Source organism: Pseudorasbora parva, chromosome 7, assembly GCF_024679245.1.
Source record: "Pseudorasbora parva isolate DD20220531a chromosome 7, ASM2467924v1, whole genome shotgun sequence".
In the NCBI taxonomy this organism is placed as follows: Eukaryota; Metazoa; Chordata; class Actinopteri; order Cypriniformes; family Gobionidae; genus Pseudorasbora; species Pseudorasbora parva.
In genome coordinates this window covers 36,339,893-36,359,532 of record NC_090178.1, presented here as the reverse complement: position 1 = coordinate 36,359,532, position 19,640 = coordinate 36,339,893, and the positions used below count along the sequence as shown (strand labels likewise).

The following is a 19,640-nucleotide window of genomic DNA, read 5'->3' as shown; positions in this document are numbered from 1 at the left end:
CGAGAGTCGTGGCCAAAGCCGTTTCGAAAGACCGCCATTCGCCAGTTTTTACTAGAAGCACACAAGCGCAACTCGGCCGTCATTATGCTAAGCCCGCCCACTGACTCTATACGCGATGTGATTGGCCTGACCAGAGTTTTTTTTTTTTTTCAGCTCACAAGTCATAAAGAGAGTTGCTAAATGACACTCAATTTAGCTGCAATTTAGATTTGCTGCCGTTAGGGTGCGCCTAGATTCTATGCTACATTATTTCAGCTTTCAAATACAACGAATTATCGTTTTTACTATCAGCCAAAATGTTCAGATTAGTGCATTACTAAATGTGACTGATGTCATCTTATTCATAAACAAAGGACTCTTATGAGCCAGTTCCTTTAATGAACTGTAAAAAAAATCAGCTTGACACATCATTTAGAGCGGTTACAGAATCTGTTAAACTGCAAGTATCATTATTTTCAAGGATATCAAAATGAAATTATGCACTTTACTTTTAAATGTTGGAACAGCATATTAATAAACTCCAGCAGCCTTGACGACAGGAATATTGAGATATCATTTAGTCCCTGCCTAAATGTCAAACACAGTGCATAGTTTGTCCTTTTGGACTTTTTAATGTTGACATTGAAAGGTTACATCTGGATCCCATTACTTTGTCCCACAGCCTTTGATAACTACACTCTTATTACGTTACACTAATGACAGCTGTTGTTGCCAGAATGCCCAATGACTGGTTATTTCTGAGACCCTGGAGAGGAAACGTCATCGTGACAGCTTGCAGTCTCGTCCCCTATCATATTGTGACAGGGAGAAATTGTGGCTTTAATCACTTCGGTTCTGTTCTAAAAGTGTCCCGTTGTTCTGAATCCCATTTTTGGCACTATAATGGAAATTTCTGATGTAATGTTGGATGATAAGGCCCTGGCAGCATATTCAAGGGAAGACAAACAGGCGGATTCTCTCGCCAGTTCTCATATCTATTTATTCGCTCTCTGTCTTAACAAATGTCTTGCGTGCCGATAATGACTAGAGCAGGCTGGCTGCTTCTGCAGCTCAGTGCTGATGATTTTCAGACTGCCGCTGTAAGCCTGCTGAATCTCCCCGGCTCCTTTCATGGTGGTTGGGCTGTAATTTTGCTACGTACGTGTGCTGAATGCTGATGCACCCTGGTCGAACTTTGCCTCAGCGGTTGCTCACAACAACAGCAACTCAAGTCATTTTCAGTCAGCTAATACAAGTGTTATTGGCTTCTCTTCAGTTAATGATAGAAAGGCCCTGTGTGGCAGGCAGCTACATCTTAAGCATGTTCCCTATTTGCTTTCAGTGTAAATAACCATGTAAGATGCCTAGCTAAACTTTCAGTGAGTTCGAATTTTGACCATTGAAACATAAGAACTTCATGGAGTATTTCCCCCAAGATAAATATTTGGACTAGCACTGTACTAGTCCTGGGTTTCCTGCAAAGAACGAGACACAGTCCTAGGTTAAGGCATGGACAGTGTCTACGATTAGGCTCACATGATCAAGAAACCCTTGATGTGCATCCTCATCTTCTCTTTCTGTTCTTCACAGCCTGATAAACCGAATGCTTCAAAGGGATCCTAAGAGGCGAGCATCACTGGAGGAGATCGAGAGCCACGCGTGGCTTCAAGGCGTGGACCCATCTCCGGCTACCAAATTCAACACCCCACTGGTGTCCCACAAGAATCTATCAGAAGAGGAACACAACAGCATCATCCAACGCATGGTGCTGGGAGACATCGCAGATAGGGAGGCCATCATCGAGTAAGGCTTGTTATACAGATTTTATGAAGCTGAAGCTGAGATGTAACCACTTTTTCCAAAGAAGTGTTTCTCTGTCATTCATTCATTTTCAGTAACCAGGAATGAAGAGTGCATTAGAAAGACCCTCCAGGTTTATGTGTAATCTGCTTTAAGAATTTGGCGTAAGGGGTTTCAAAGCTCTTTGCTTGAAGATCAGTTAGCTGGACAGGGAATAGATAGCATTAAATTTGATGGGTGTTCAATCTAGTTTCAGTGACACCTATCAAGTAATGTCTTAGGCAACATCTTAGGCCCAAAAAGGAGTCAACACAATTCAAGAAAATAACTAACTACGCAAGCTAGATTTCACACATTCTTGCATTCAGAAATGTGCCGGTATAACGTATTTTAGGGCTGTCACTAGAGCCTATTTTGGTAATCGAGTAATCCCAAAAAATTATTTTGACGAATAATTGAGTAAGCAGATTTTTGGGGTTGTAATTAAAATAGACCTATGCAAACAATAGCCTTTAAAATGATATTAATACATGTAAAAATGAGTCAACAATATTTGGTTCGAATAAATGATAAAATCAAGTAATCATACAGTTTTTTAGAAATACTCTGTTAAAATGCATAATATAATATACATGATATAGACAACAAATTCACCAACGGCCTGTTGTTGTTACACTTTACAGCAGTTTAAATTCATGTGGACATAACTCAGAGCGAGGGTTTAAACTTTTATTTTAAATTCGTGATGAACAGTTCACATATTTAAAAACATGTTGATGTATTCCGTGTTGGAGCAGGTTTATAAATTATTTACTTAACAAATGTGGTTTAATGGTGCACATTGTGTTTCCCAATGAACGTTATAAGCAACCCAAACTCACATCCTATGCAGAGATGGAGTTTGAGATGCTCCACGCGTGTAAATGATAACAGTTCAGTTCATCTGTGAACGGAGCCGCTCTGAGACGCATGGAAACCTACAGGCATGTAAATAATTTAAGCGCTCAATAGCATTATCTATGCAGTACAGCTGTAGTATGGTTTTAAAGGGATACTTCACCGCTTTTTCATATTAAACTGTTATTCCCTTTACTAAGACGAGTTGATACATATCTCTCACGTCTGAGTGCGTGCACTTAATCTCTCTGACGCGCGGTGACATTCTGATTGCATTTAGCTTAGCCCATAAGCCCAGTTCATTCACTATGGTACCAAACAGAGATCAAGTTAGAAGTACCAAACACCTCCACGTTTTCCCTATTTAAATACAGTTACACGAATAGGTCAACGACCAAGTATGGTGACAAAATAAAACGTGGTGCTTTTTTAAAAACTGATTAAAAAGGAGAACTATAATGTATGGCGGAATAGTACTTCGACTCGGCGCAGTAAAAAGTCCCGGCTGAAACATCCTCCCTCACATCTCCCCCCCCCCTATTGACAGAAATTAGGGATTTTAGAAAAGCGCCACGTTTTATTTTGTGTCACCATACACAAAACGTGGAGGTGTTTGGTCACTTCTAACTTGATCTCTGTTTGGTACCATAGTGAATGAACTGGGCTTAGTGAGCTAAGCTAAATGCTATCAGATCATCACCTCGGAGAGATTAAGTGCACGCACTGAGACGAGAGAGGTATGTATCAACTAGGCATGTGCCGATTTTCGGTAATGCGATATATCACGATAATGAATATGCACAATATTGTTATCGTGGGCACTTCAAAATATCGTAAATAATAATGTATTAACAATTATTAAATTTTTTATAATGCACTTAAGAATACCTTGCCCATCAACCGTATAAATGCTCAACACCGCTATTCTGCGTCAAAGGGACACGCACGTTTGCACATGACTGAACGGGTGAAGGAGACGGGCTGAATGAAGTGCCGCTCAGTGACAGCAGAGGGCGCTGATGGAATGGCAGAATGCAGCGATTACCCCGGAAACCACGCAAACAAAAGCAACCGCTAGTAAAGAAGTTTTTAAAACAGCCATTCGTTTTTTTGTAACCTCAATGTTGTTCATCACAGGCTCAGCACCAAATATTTAATACTTAAAGACTTAATAGGCTATTTATTTTCCAATTTAAACATTATGTTTTAATCTGGACTACAACATGCCCTAATGATTAGAATTTTTTGGATTATTTGTCCAAAAGACATATGACTTCAAACATGTTAATTCATTATTACCAAACTGACAATGAAAAATACTTATAAAGAATTAATTATTCTAAGTAATGTTAATTTCTTAGTTACTGTTTAATAACAAAATAACTTTTTTAATGTTCTAAGATAAAACTAACAATGATCAGTATTTTTTAACTAACATTACCAAAAACATTATACTTTCTGTAACAAATGTAGCTATTGCTCAATCTTAGTTAATGCATTAAATAATGAGACCTTATTGTAATGTGTTACCTGTTGTTCTTTATAGCCTAATTCTTTTGCACTTTAATCTGTTTGAAAAATGTACTTTTACAGCTATGGAAAAAATTAAGAGACCACTTAACATTGATTTCTCTTCATTTTTTCCTGTATATATTTTTAGTGCATTGTATTATTGTGTTTAAACATTCAGTTATTTTTGTTATTACAAAAATAGTTCTTAAAGCTGTTATGCTATGACAACACTTTTTTTTGCAACTTATTTCAATATCGTAATATCGTATACCGTGATAAAAGCTTCGCAATTAATCGCAACATGAAAAATTGATATCGGCACATGCCTAGTATCAATTTTAGTTAAAGGAATAACATAGTTTAATATGAAAAAGCAGTGAAGTATCCCTTTAATACATCATGCAGCCTTACGAAATGGTCTAATAATGCGGTTCATGGATTCTCGTCCGTGGAATGCGTGCGTCACTTTCGGTATTCTTGACACTGGTAAATTGCAATCAAGATTTTGATTTATTTATCCAGTACTCAAATTTAATTGAGGAATCATTAATGAATATCATACATTTTTATAAATTTTTTGTATGTATATCACACATTTTTATTAATTTTTTGTATGTATATCACACATTTTTATTAATTTGTATTAACTTCCCTGCATAGCTTAGGAAATTACAGGTAAGTGAGTTTAATCAGGTTGTGAGATAAACTGGGCTGGATTTGAGGAACCTTGCTGTTACAGTAATTGTAATCTAATCTTAAAATGACTATCAATGTTTCACATTGTTGTGCTTTCTAAGCTATTGCAAAAGTACATGGTTTTATTATTAGGGTACCATTTTGTTGTTCAACCACCAAGTGTTGAACAAGAAGTTCATCCCAGTGTCAGTGGAGCATGAAACGAACATAGTTGCAAAAGACTCCTGCTGCACCCATCAATCTTTCCTTTATGTCATCCTACTCCCTGGCAGCTGGGGAACCCCACTATGAGAAACTGCAGTCAATCGGCCGTAAAGCATGTTTTAAAGAGAATGTGTGCTGAATGATTGCATTACAATCCCATGTACGAGTCATTCGTCCTTCCCCAAAATGTTCTTGTTTAACAGACACACAAAATATAAGTTTGATCAAAACATAAGTGGCACTTGTTAAACGCTCAGAGCATTTAAACATAAGATTTGAACTGAGACACGACGTGGACTCGAGCCTTGCCAAAAGATTGTCGCTGCATGATTCAAACTCATTTGTTTAATTGGTGGTATGTAATCCCCGGAGAAGCGGTGTAATCTCTGCTAACATGCCCAGACTCACCATCTTGAAAAGCTGGATGCAGCATGTCCCATTTGTATTGGGACAGCGCTATCTGGGATTCTTCATATTTATTTTAGTCTCCGGTGTTTAAAATGTAGGCCACTATACAAGGCCTTTTGAACCGATAGAAGCCGCATGGGTCTCTAGCTGTTAGAGCCGTGGAGTTTTACGAGTTACTGACATGTCAAATTGCTTTGTCTAAACTGGTGTTTCTCTCTCTCACACTGTCTGTATCTCCTCCTCACTTGTCCATTCTCTTTGCTCTGCCTCCAGAGCCCTGGAGACAAACAAGTACAACCACATCACTGCTACTTACTTCTTGTTGGCTGAACGGATCTTGAGGGAAAAGCAGGAGAAGGAGGTGCAACCTCGTTCTTCCAGCCCCAGTAACATCAAGGCCCAATTCAGGTACTTCATAGGGGTTACTCCATCTCTGCTGTCAGTTATTTATACATGTTTTGTCAGGACAATGCTACTTAGTTACAGACTATATCCTCCACAGTTTCTTAGTTTTGGTACAACAGCTCAACTTTGCTTTCCATTTATTACTCACTCGATACCGCAGCAACATCTACTAGCCTAACTAATACAATAAAAATATTAATAAAGGCAAGAGAACCCCAGTAAAATGAACAAATACGCTGATTATAAACGATAAATGCATACGCTCTAACAAAGTTACAAAGAAAGTCTAACTGTAGTACTCATTTCCAAAGTGTAATAATTACATTAAAAAAAACTGATCACTGTATATATTTATTATAGATGAATCTTTGCTAAAGCTGTGTTTTGTTGTTTGATTAACATCAATAACACACAACAGCAAGTTTTTATTGGCTACTGTCACTTTAAGACCTGACACATGGATCCAATATAATGATACTATTTTTTTCTCTCAACTCTCCATGTTCGCTTAAAGGGTTAGTACGCCCAAAAATGAAAATTCTGTCTATAATTACTTACCATAATGTCGTTCGACACCCGTAAGACCTCCGTTCATCTTCGGAACACAAATGAAGATATTTTAGTTGAAATCCGATGGCTCAGAAAAGCTTTCATTGACACCAATGTCATTTCCTCTCTCAAGACCCATAAAAGGCACTAAATATGTCGTTACAAAGCCCATCTCACTACAGTGGCTCTACAATCATTTATGAAGCGACGAGAATAGTTTTTGTGTGCAAAAAAACAACAAAATAACGACTTATATAGTGATGGGCCGATTTCAAAACAAAGATTTGAACGGTTATGAATCAGCGTATCGATTCATGATTCAGATTGCGTGTCAAATCAACCAGCTGCTGAAATCACGTGACTCGATACGCTGATTTATTACGCTCCGAAGCTTCAGGAAAGCAGTGTTTTGAAATAAGCCCATCACTATACAAGTCGTTATTTAGTTGTTTTTTTGCGCACAAAAACTATTCTCGTCGCTTCATAAAATCACACTGTAGTGAGATGAGCTTTTTAACGACGTCTTTAGTGCCTTTTATGGGTCTAGAGAGAGGAAATGACATTGCATGGCCTGTCTGAGCCATCAGATTTCAACAAAAATATCTTCATTTGTGTTCTGAAGGTCTTACGGGTCTAGAATGGCATGAGGGTGAATAATTAATGACAGAATTTTCATTTTTGGGTGAACTAAACCTTTAAGACATAACCAACTGTGTGTATGAGAATACTTCACGAGACATGAATTTTGACAACTTTTTCTGTGCATGTCCATCCAAGTGCATGAAGAAGCAGACGAGAAATCAATTAAGAGTGCGCACCATCTAAAACATGCCTCTCTCTGTGTGTGTGTGTGCTTGCTTTTGGTGTGTGGCTTAAATGGTTTAAAATATATTGAATGTGTAAACTAGCTAGACAAATCACGTGCTAATGATAACCTTTCACTCTGTGGCCGTTAAACTTGCAATTAGTCAGCGATTCACGTGCGTGCCGAACCATTAGGGCCTAGTCCGTACGGATCACGGATCAACTACGATCCATTTAACCCCTAAAATTGACCATGTCATGATGTACCCAGGCAGGCTAACTGCAAGTTTGTTGGCTTCTGGGTGTAGGTGCCTGTGCTCAGAGAGGAACAGGATTCACTATAAGAGGTTGTGAGAGGTCAGTTCTGCTGGATGTCAGTATCCCTGTCTGTTCTCTGCGCTGTGTGTGGACAGCCAGCACATCCTGCGAGTGCTGCACCGGGTGACAAATGTGTTTAAAAGATGAGGCTGAAATTGGTTTGGACTGACCTAGAAAAGCAGTGAGGCTGCGGATGCTTTTTGAAAGTGGCAGAGAGTGGAAGAAATGAGAGGATGTGGTGTGGGAAAGAAGTAAGAGAGGAAGATGTCAGAGAGGGGAAGAGAGAAGTCCTCAGGTTTTGTTGTAAAAACTTGGCAACCCTGTCTGCACACGCGCTGGAATCAGGCTGGAATACGCAATCTTTGCCGGTGTTGTAAAAAAATAACTTAATTTATTGATACACAGAGTACTTACCCAACATGATCATCATTTTTGAGAGAAATTGTGAAGGTGAATGCATATACAAACAAGCTCTCCGTTTAGGATTCGAGTAAATATAATCCAAGCCCCTGTGATGACGTGAAGATTACGTTACTGTTGATCATCTGTCCATCATCGTCTAAAGCCCGCCCTGATGATTTCATTGGTCCGAACAGTTTCTGTTCGGGGATAATTACTCCTCTATGGAGCAAGGCCAGACCGAACTGCCCGACCTAAAAAAATTGTAGGCGGGGCTAAGTTCGGCTGGCATCCAAGCTAAATCTACATAGAAATATCAACATAATGGAGAAGCAAACCAAGCCTCCCAGATTCTTCCCAGAATCATATAATTCTGTTGTATCCATTGGTTACCCAGATCACGATTGCAGTGCTCTCGTTCATCAGTGTGCCCTTGGTAGACAGAAAGAGTTTATAGGCTGTATGTACTCAGAATTGTAATTCCTCATCCTGGTGGAGAATATAGAGTAGTAGAGTATAAATTCTGACTGGAACGTTGTTTCACTGTACAAGGTTGACTCTTGATGTTAAGCAGGAATTTCCATATGCACAGACTGACAGCATCATTTGAAACAGCCTTATGGGCCATTGAAGAAATGATGTGATCATTTTCTTGATGATGAACAAATATGGAAATGTTTAAAATAATTTCTCATCAGGCATGCAAACACAGCTACAAGCCACATTTCCGTTGAAATTACCTAGAACAATTTGTCCCAAGTTGGGCTTTTTTCCCAGACCTGTTGATGCAGGCTTTTAAAAATGGTGGTTGAAATAAAATGCTACACGAACTCAACCAATCAGCATGTTCAGCGCCCAAGTCCCTCGCAAGCGGGGATTTTTGTGGCAAGCTACATTTTTACCCAGAACTTTATTTAGACCCTTGTGCCTGCAGTGGAAACACACAGAGTACCACCCCAAAGTCCCTAGTTCTTGGGTAAAGTTCCTGCGGTGGAAATGGGGTTATAGTTTCATAAATCTTGGTCTACATCCACTTATTAATAACATCCTTGTTGATTTTCTTTACTGTGCTCTCTGGGCAGAAATGTGCTTTTAAACATTTCTTTAATTAAGGCATTTGCTGCATTTGTGTTTGCATTGTTAGGTTTGTCATTATACCAGCATAAAGTCTATGGAGTTTTAATGTGGTTTATGAAAAACCAGGGAGGACATTGTGGATCCCTGTTCCACTGTTTCATTTAGTTTCAAACGCTTAAAGGGGGGGTGAAACACTCAGTTTCAGTCAGTGTCATGTCAATCTTGAGTACCTATAGAGTAGCATTGCATCCTGCATATCTCCGAAAAGTCTTTATTTTTTTTATAATTATATAAGAAAGATGCGCTGTTCCGAGTCTTTCCGAAAAAAGCAGAGCGGGTGGGGGCGTGTCGTGTGAGCGGAGCTAAATAATGACGTGTGCACGCTGCTGCTATTGTGTTGAGTCGAGTGCGTCGTAAAGCTGTGTCATCCCTAACAGCGGGAAAAAAACTTTATTCAAAATAAAAATATGGCTTTTAATCAGATACAGCCATACATCTATGATCCGGAATCAGACCCAGAGGCTGCAGTTGAACAGGAGCAGCAGCAAAAACGACTAGAGCAGGACGTCTCTATGTGGTACGATATACACTAACTATATAATATGCTTAGCGGCTTGTGTTATTTACATATTTATACTTGAATTATATCGTCGTATTTTTGTCTTTGAAGGTGTACACGTGGGAAGTGCAGTTGTGCACGTGTGTGTGTGTTTACGCGTGGTTTGTGTAGACAGTAAGCGGACTGGTTTTGCACGGCAGGTTTACTAGTGTTTACATAGAAAGACACGGAATAGTAGCGCATTTGAATGAAGAAGCGTGCTTATTTAGTTCAACATATTTCCCCCCTCTTTGTGTATTGTTGTTTGGAGTGCTTTTACAATACACAAACATAAAGTTACACATATAGTGGCCAGCTAAACAAATGTACACGCACTACACATCACATGCTCCATTGATCAACTAACTATACGTGATCATGTTTGGGCTACTTGATGAGCATAGGCAGAAACACAGACATTTGAAGCAGTCTCACTCACCGCCTGCGGTTCTAACGTTGGGACTGCTCCATCATTCAGCATTAGGCGATTGGAAAATCCTGTGTCGAGCTGGGCCTTGTTTATGAAACAGTCGGCACCGAAATGCAGCGAACAGATATAAACATTCGCGCAACTCAGTTGCTGATCCGGAAAAGCAAATTCCATCCACTGTTGCCTTAACGCGGGGTTTTTGGGGAATCTGTGCAGGACTGTCTTGGTCTGGCAACCAAAAACGCACTTTTTTGGTGACATTGTTATGTGCACATCACCTGTCCAGCGCATCCTACAAGCCAGCGCTTTGATGGGCGTAGCCTGTTACTTTCGCTCTCTCCCTCTCTCTCTCTCTCTCACGCGCTTCCGGTAGAATTGTCCGTAAGGCCCATACAAGGAAATTCCGCCCCCATTAACGTCAAAGGGGACGCATGATCTCAAAAAACTTGCCGAAACTTATGACTAACCGGAAGTAGTATTTTTGACAAAGAAATACTCCCATCAAATGTCCACCTTAACTTTTGAAACTTTGTCTATGTTTAGTATGGGATTCCAAGTCTTTAACAGTGTAAAAAGATCAGTGTGCATGAAACAGCATTTCACCCCCCCTTTAAAGAAGCACAGTAGCAAAGTATCTTTCCACAGCGACTTGCATAAGTGCACATACAGTAGTGTGTCAATGCTACTCCAACAGGAAGGTATGGATATAATAAAAGACATAATCTGAATATTTTTTGTCTTGCTTGAGTGTTTGGCACAAAAATTAAGTCTGGCTTTTTTGTCAATAACTCATTCAAATTTGGGTTGTGTTTGGGTTGGGTTGTGTGTAAAAGTTGTGGTAACACTTTGCGGTAAGGGTACATGAATTATCATGATATCATGCATTAATTAATGCATGACTTATGCATTACTACATGCTTTAATATCTCATGAATCATCAAGAACTAACAGGAATTCAAAGTCATTCATGACTTCATGGATGAACAACACACTAATTAAAACATTAACAAAGGTGAGTAAATCATCATACATTACGGTTTATTACACATGATCATGATGTTTTCAGTGTTCACAAAAAAACATTGATCTAATTCATGCATGTAAGACTACTTTTAATTATGTTTTATTATATTTATCGGGAGGAGCACATTCAGACAATTAACCTAATTAATTTGCTTTACTCTAGTTGTGTAATGTAAGTGAGACCTTGTGAATTATTAAAGGAATATTCAAAAATCAACGTAACCTTATGCATGCACAGGCTAGACCAGTAACGTTATATAAATTCATGTGATTAACTCAAGTTTTTTTATTCATCTGAGTTAAGCATGTTCAGGTCTTCTTCATAGTAGCCTGCAGGTAAATGGTCAGACCCCTAAACTGGCCACAGGCTCAGCACATATCACATGAATTATGTTGCCATTATAATACAGTAGTCATCATTAACTAAGCATTAATTTCTCATGACTTCATCATGTTTGTGGCCCCTCAACTAAAGTGGTGACATGGTCCTTTGAAACAATGATGTGTTATTAATGATGGCATTGTGAAATGACATGGATATGTACATAAGTCTTGAAAAGCTAATGCTTAGTTAATGACGACTACTGTATTATAATGTCAACATAATTCATGTGCTATGTGCTGAGCCTGTGGCCAGTATGGGGGTCTGACCATTTACCTGCAGGCTACTATGAAAAAGACATGAACATGTTATAATGATTAATAAAAAACTTTGGTTAATCGTATTAATTTATATACTGGTCTTGCCTGTGCCTAAGGTAACGTTGATTTTTGAATATTCCTTTAATAATTCACAAGTTCAAACTTACATTACACAACTAGAGTAAAGCAAATGAATTAGGTTAATTGTCTGAATGTGCTCCTCCCGATTAATAGAATAAAACATTAATAGTCTTATTTTTATGTATTTGTTTATTTTAATGGATCCCATAGCTTGAAAGTCTATGCAATCAGCTTGTCTTCCTGGGGTCCATTCTAAAATGTTACATTGCAACTACAACAACAGCATTACATCATAGTAGGTCAAATATACACAAATTACATAAATACATTCATACATGCATAAATTCTCGTTTCGAAAGTAGTCTTACATACATGAATTAGACCAATTTTTAAACATAGAAAACATCATGATCATGTGTAATAAACCGTAATGTATGATGATTTACTCACCTTAGTTAATGTTTTAATTAAGACGTTGTTCATCCATGAATTCATGAATGAAAGACTTTGAATTCCTGTTAGTTCCTGATGATTCATGAGATATTAAAGCATGTAGTAATGCATAAGTCATTCATTAATTAATGCATGAATTCATGTACCCTTACCGCACAGTGTTACCAAAGTTGTTTTTGGCAATGTCAACCTGTACTTAATATTATACTGCTTTTAGTTACAACCTTGTTCTGTTTTTTTTTTTTTTTTACTTTAAGGGAGACTACTCAATTTAAACCAAGGTTATTTATAACAGGGACTGTGTTCTTTTCTTTTTTGCAGGCAGTCATGGCCAACCAAAATCGACATGCATCAGGATATCGAGGACAGCTTAGCCTCTTCGTCCATCTCTCATGCTGGGGGTCCACAGTCTCCGGCTCGCAGTACAGAGAACCTGCTAAATGGTCACCGCAATAAAGGTCTTCTGGAAGTGAGCCGCAGAGAGGAGATCAGCGAAGCCTCCAGCAGCTCTGCTGCACTTGCTACTCTGCCCCCAAATCCCCTTAAGCCTGGGGTCATGGCCTCTCTTGCGTCCGCTTCAGCCAAGCAACGGACTTGCCTCTTTCGAGTGGAGGAAGATGAGGAGGAGGAGGAAGAGCCTTCACCGATGTCGAACCAGGTGGTATTGCGCCGCAAACCACCGTCCATCACCAACCGACTTACGTCTCGAAAAAGTGCCCCAGTTCTCAATCAGATCTTCGAGGAGGAAGGCGAGTCAGATGATGACTTTGACATGGATGAGAGTCTTCCGCCCAAGCTCAGCCGTTTGAAGATGAACATGACATCTCCTGGTACGGCCCAGAAGCGCTACCACCGCCGCAAAAGTCAGGGCCGAGGTTCAAGCTGCTCTAGCTCCGAGACCAGCGATGACGATTCAGAGAGCCATCGCCGACGGCTAGACAAAGACGCAGGGTTCACCTACAGCAGGAACCGCAGGGACAGTAGTGAGGGTCCACCTGGAAACTCTGGGGGTAATGGGGGCGGTAGTAGCGGAGGCCAGAGCAAACCACCTGGGGAAGGTAACTCAGGACCAGACAAGGGCAGCCCTCCAGGAGGTGGAAACGGTGGTAGTTCAGGAGGGAGCAGTGGAGGTGGTGGGAGTACAAAAGGACAGGGAGGCCCTTCCAGCTGCTCGCGTAGCAACAACAACCATGCTTCATCTGGCTCAACACGTAGCGCAGCTCGGAGTGCGGGGGAACTGGTGGAAAGTCTAAAACTCATGAGTCTGTGCTTAAGTTCTCAGTTTCAGCATCGCAGCTCTGGAGGAGGTGGTGGTGGACGGTTTATCCTTGATCCTCAGAGCCTGTCCAGCGTTAAAGTCCAGGAGAAGTCCTCCTGGAAGATGTGCATTGGCTCCAACAACAGTCTAGACAAAGTGATCAACCCTGCCTTGAATGGTGGCGTTGGGGCAATGGAGCATTATCAAGACCAAACAGCAGTCATGTTAAATGAACTTGGCCTGGTCAAGGAGAACAATCTGAACTTGAAAAATAATGTTCTCCAGCTACCTCTGTGTGAAAAGACCATCTCCGTGAACATCCAGCGAAGCCCTAGGGATGGGCTGCTCTGTGCTTCAGCGCAGGCCAGCTGCTGTCAGGTCATATGATGGCACAGCACACAGCTGGTTCTCAGAGTGGATTGTTCCAATTGCCACATTTGTAGCATACGATGACTTGAGTTCTCCAACAGTAGCTGTATAAGACCTCTCTTGATCCCAACTTGACCTTTAAACCTGCCTTCTATGTTGTCTTAATCATTCTCACAACTTATTTATTAAGTTTCTTCTCTTGGACCCATTTGTTTTTAATGAAGTGCACACTGCTATCCTTTCCTTTTCCGTGTGTCTTTATTTGTTTTGCCCAGTTAGACTTTAATAGAGCTCGATATTTGTTTTTAAACCCTGTTTAGTTTGCTTTTATAGCCCTTGAAATGAAACGTTCTTAATTTGAATTCCATGGTTCTAACACCACCCAGTCAATCAAGAGTTGTGGAAACTGTATGTATAAATAAAATGACCTTTAATAAAGTGAGGTATTTAAATTAAGACCAACAGTATGATAGAGCAGAACATGGCGATTCATAAAGCAAGCACTTAAAGAAGCTCAACGTATAAATGCCATAACATTTGTAAATGTAAGCCCCAATATGATTGTAATGAGATGGTAAAAGCAATAGTGAGAGTAAATAACAAATGGTTTTAATTCATAGTGCTGTCTGACGAGTCTTAAATTAAATGAGCACGTTTTTTGTTCCTTCCCCATCATTTTTCGTTTCCACGTCACCATTTAGAAATGTTCAGTATGACAGTTTTTGAGGTTAGTGACAATCAGTTGCAATAAGGGAAGTTCTTAATGGATAAATCTCATGATTTTGTTTGGGTTAGTTTGACACGTTCACAATGTTCGTGATTTACGTCACACCACATACGTTTTCTTTTCTTTTTTTTGTGTATATTTGAGGGATCATTTGGGATTTAAGTGCAATTCATACGCTCAAAATGCCCTCTTAAGTAATAACGTTTGCCAAATTTGCATCCCAGACAGCACTGTGGATACACCCACACATTAATGTGTGCATCCTAGTTTTTATCAAATTATAAAATGAAAGTTGCACTACGGTATAAATAGAGTCTACAATTAGGATACTCCGAACACCATACAAATCACAACGGGGATAATTAGCCTTTGCAATGCTGTTTCTGCCAGAGCGAAATCAAACTCGCAGACGGCGACAGTGTTCATCTTGTGTTGCGCTGAATATTTTAAGGAGAACCGTTGAGCCAGTACCCCTCTTTTTCAATATCATCATTACAATGTAGAAATGATTTTATTATTAAGGACTCTTTGGCTTAAGAAATCATTTTCGGTTGCAGATTCTGATCTTTCAACCCTGTTGGTTTTTTACCATTCAGCTTTGAGTTACTGTAAATACCAGTCTCAGAACTGACTGGCCTTAGGGGCTGTTTATAAGTATGTACATATATTTTTTTTTAAAGTTTATTTTTTTGAAAGGACTGCTGTTTTAAAATGCTGTTTTGGATGTGAGCCTTAAACTGGCTTCTAGTTGTAATAAAATGGGGCTTTTTGTCATCTGGCCACCTGATAACAGATAATTAAAAGGTATGTCATCTATTCAGTGGATGGCCACTCTTTCAGGAAATGTGGCTCAAGAGCTGGCCATTGGCTGACCAGCCTATGGTGTAGAAAAGAGTGTGAAAGAGAAAAGGTTGTGAGATTTAAAGGGCATTTGCAATAAGCTAAGCTATAAGTTGCAGCTATATGTAAATATAACTTTTTGTTTTTATATTTCAAACCTTAACATCCTTCAAATGGCTCACTTGACCCAAATTTATCTTAAGTATTTCTATTTGTTTTGTCTTTTTGTTTAAAAAAAATAAAGTCTGTAAATATTGGTGTAAATATGGTGCTCTACACATAGAAATGCAGTGTTGGACTTCATGTTCATAGCTGTTATATAGCCTTATTAGATATGAGTGTCAAAAACAGAGCAAGGGAGGTTGAAAAGAAAACAGTGCTATATGCATAATGTCAGTCTCTGACTTTGTCCTACCCTTATGTAAACAGCTAAACGACATGTGCATGTGTTGTGCGTTTGACATTATTGATCCCCGTTCATTCAGAGGAAAAGAACCACCACAAAATGTTACAGGACCAAACCATGTACTGACGTTGAAAGAAAAAAAAAGAGAAAAAAAACAACTTTAAAGAAGCAAAATGAATAAATGTTCTGTTGCTGAAACTTGTCCTTAAAAGTTACATATAGCTATGGTGATGTCCAAAATTAAATGTGAAATATGTTGTCTTTAAACATGGACTCTTTTGTCCTTTTTTGTGGGGGGTGGACAGGGCCCTAGGTTTTTCTCATATCTTGTTTTACACTGAAATATGTCACATTGTGAGAGTAAAATGATTTAAGATATTTATCTGAGGGCATTCTGCACAATAGCAAAGGTTTTGCTTCAGTTTCACTGAACACTGTGGAAAGAAGAGCACCGCTGCCAACAAGCCCATGCTGCTGAAAGGTATTTGCTGCTAATTTACTGCCTGCTTGTGCTGCCAAGGAGTTTCCAATAACCAAGAGCTTTTCAGGGGTGTCTCAAGTACAGACTTCTCAACCAAGTGCATGTCCAGCATCAGCTTAATGGTCAAACACACACTGTGTGCTCGCAGGGTGCTCTACTGACAATACAAAGACATGTTCTGCATAGTGTCATTGCTGCTCACTGGAAACAGCTGAAACTGCATCAGTCTCAGAAAGTGTGACAAGCTTTTCCTTAATTAGACTGAGTGATAAGTTGGCAAGTCACTGCCGTCAGTGCTCAGCTATTTGGCTCCCAAAACCTTGTCTTTTTTAAATAAATTTCTGAAATAGTCACAATCAAGACAAGATGATAAATGGCAGTTTTTTTTTTCCAAAAACAATTTCACACATATATAGATAGATATATGCAGTTATACAATACAGTGTTTGACCCCCTTTCGCCTTCAGAACTGCCTTAATTCTATGTGGAATTGATTCAACAAGGAGCTGAAAGCATTCTTTAGAAATGTTGGCCCATATTGATAGGATAGCATCTTACAGTTGATGGAGATTTGTGGGATGCACATCCAGGGCATGAAGCTCCCGTTCCACCACATTCCAAAGATGCTCTATTGGGTTGAGATCTGGTGACTGTGGGGGTCATTTTAGTACAGTGAACTCATTGTCATGTTCAAGAAAGCAATTAGAAATAATTTGAACTTTATGACATGGTGCATTATCCTGCTGGAAGTAGCATTCAGAGGACGGGTACATGGTGGTCATAAAGGGATGGACATGATCCGAAACAATGCTTAGGTAGGCTGTGGCATATTAAAAGATGCCCAATTGGCACTGAGGGTCCTAAAGTGTGCCACGAAAACCTCCCCCACACCATTACACCATCACCACCAGCCTGCACAGTGGTAACAAGGCTTTTGTCACTCTTCCAAGTGAAGAATTTGGTGTGGAGGAACTTGCCTGGCCTGTAGAGAGTGCTGACCTCAACCCGATGGAACACCAGTGGGATGAATTAAAGCGGAGACTGCGAGCCAGGCATTCTCGTCCAACATCAGAGCCTGACCTAACAAATGCGCTTCTTGAAGAATGGTATAAAAAAAAATCAGATAAACACACTCCTAAATCTTGTGGAAATCCTTCCCAGAAGAGTTGAAGCTGGTATAGCTGCAAAGGATGGGACAACTCCATATTAAACCCCTACTGATTTAGAGTGGGATGTCAATAAAATTCATGTGCCTGCAAAGGCAGACATCCCAAAACTTTTGGCAATATAGTGTACATATGCACATTAAGCACGTGTGAAAAATTAATAATCCAGGAATACATTTGTATTTTTTAATAATTTATGAAAATGTCATATCCAAAATCAGTTGAATCAAACTTTTTTTGATTAAACAACTGAAATTAGCATATATCAATATGCAGATGTGGGCCCTACATTTTATGCTTTTGTGTGTTTTTTGTGTGCCTGTCAAGGACTGAATGAAAGTTAAGTAAAATAAATAAATAAAAATAAAGCTCTGTAATGGCAAGTATCAGCATTTTAGGAAAATAGCAAGACAACATCATGCAGCTAATACACTGCAACAGCTGTTAAACATACTAAACCTTTTTCAGAATGACCTGCGTAACCTGAATATGGACCTCGAATCATAAAATGATGTGCTGAAATGCCATTAACGTTAAAAGGATAAGCGACACAAATTGGAATTCCCACAATATGCTAGTGTTTTTGGTAAGGCCGCTGTTGGGTTTATGACCGACTGAAGAGTGAGGACATCTAAACGCAAACATCTCACCCAAAGCTCTAAAGGAATGCGTCAAGGACGAAGAACATATCTCAATATTTAAAATGTTTATTTTCAGGCAGAGAATATTGAATATGTGTATTTCAAGCACAGTACAGGGTTAAGTAAACCCTGACTCTGTAAACAAAAGCCATAACAGGTAAAGTAAACGTGATAGTGATGTATAAAGGCACTGCTTTATCTTTGGTAGAACTCGGAGACAATGAAAATTCGATCCATCCTGATGTTTGTTTGTTTTTTTTTTGTTTTTTTGTTTTTTTACAGACTCAAACATTCAAATCAAATAGAAATGACTAACTAACCAACCAAATAAAACTGGTCATTTGACCCCATCATACATTATTTGGATTCCCATTTCCAGCGGTCTCATATCAGTAACTCTTTTATTGACAGTTAATCATAATACAATGCGTGCAACTGCAATGCCTGGAAAATATAATAAAAACCCTGTCATATTCAATAAACCATTTTGTTAATAAAGGAGTGCTTATTTAGATGAACTGAAATATATAATACTAGTTTACAGCATGAGTACACCTTGAGTATTTCCGTTGTGTTGTTGTCACATGTCAGTTATTCCGTGTATTTCAGGTCTCCGCAACTTCCAGTATTTTCTGAAAAGACAAATTTAAAAATTAATGTTAAAACTTATTTGGAAACCAGACCAATATAAAATAAATGTAAAGAGATTACACCTTTCCATTCCACAAAAGAAAGTTTTTTTAGATTTTTTTTAAATGTTCATCACACATGGCATCGCTGTGAAAACCCAGTTCTGGAACCTTTATTTTTTAAGAGTGCAGGGGATGAAAATAATATCTAGGATGTTTGTGCACAAAAAAGTCTCAGAATATGATGTACAAATCTGGGGAATTTCACCTTTTATCCATATAATCTCTACTGAGAGATTTCACACAAATAACCCTGGCTTATATTCATAATCTTTCAGGTTTCATAATGTGAGAGAACTGATTTAGGCTGATTTAGCATCAGTTCACCCTCGTCTAAACAAGTCGTATGTTGGGACATAAAAGGCAAAAGCTGATCTTAGTTCAGCATACATACAGCCTCAGGCAGGACTGCGCTTCAAATGAGTCATGCTGGGTTTTCGTTGACAGAGAGAAGCAGGGATGCTGCTATGGGACTATATTAAAAGCTTTTTAACAATAAAGGACATTACAGAAAGCTACTAAATCTTCTTAAAAAGACGATTTAAATGAACCCGTCTACCCATACCAGCTCTCTCTGCAGCATACACACCTCCAGGACTATGGTTTCATTTAATCAATTAATTTCACTGCCTGCAGCAAACCAGAGCAAATTACATTCTCAGTGAAAAAGTGTTAGGTGCAATTAACTTTTCAATCCAAAAGAGAGATCAATAGGGCCAGAGCTGCTGACGCTGTGCTTATGTAGGTTCAGTGAGTCCAAGATCTGGTCTCCTCTGAGGAAACTGCAC

The 19,640-nt window shown here is 39.1% G+C and overlaps 2 protein-coding genes across 3 annotated transcripts in view; one reads left to right on the top strand and one right to left on the bottom strand.

Annotated features, from left to right (window-relative positions):
• The window catches only part of snrka (SNF related kinase a), a 77,440-nt gene extending 61,298 nt beyond the window's left edge, over nucleotides 1–16,142 (top strand). For both annotated transcript variants that reach the window (XM_067449208.1, XM_067449207.1), the window contains exons 4-6: nucleotides 1,570–1,782; nucleotides 5,770–5,904; nucleotides 12,597–16,142. In XM_067449208.1, coding sequence (XP_067305309.1) covers nucleotides 1,570–1,782; nucleotides 5,770–5,904; nucleotides 12,597–13,920 — 1,672 coding nt within the window. In that variant the 3' untranslated portion in view covers nucleotides 13,921–16,142. The remainder of the gene's footprint in view (nucleotides 1–1,569; nucleotides 1,783–5,769; nucleotides 5,905–12,596) is intronic.
• Nucleotides 16,143–18,180: 2,038 nt separating this feature from the next.
• ano10a (anoctamin 10a) overlaps nucleotides 18,181–19,640 on the bottom strand; it is a 61,286-nt gene continuing 59,826 nt past the window's right edge. Inside the window, exon 14 of the mRNA XM_067449205.1 lies at nucleotides 18,181–18,795. Within this exon, the coding sequence (XP_067305306.1) occupies nucleotides 18,769–18,795 (27 nt within the window). The 3' untranslated portion in view covers nucleotides 18,181–18,768. The remainder of the gene's footprint in view (nucleotides 18,796–19,640) is intronic.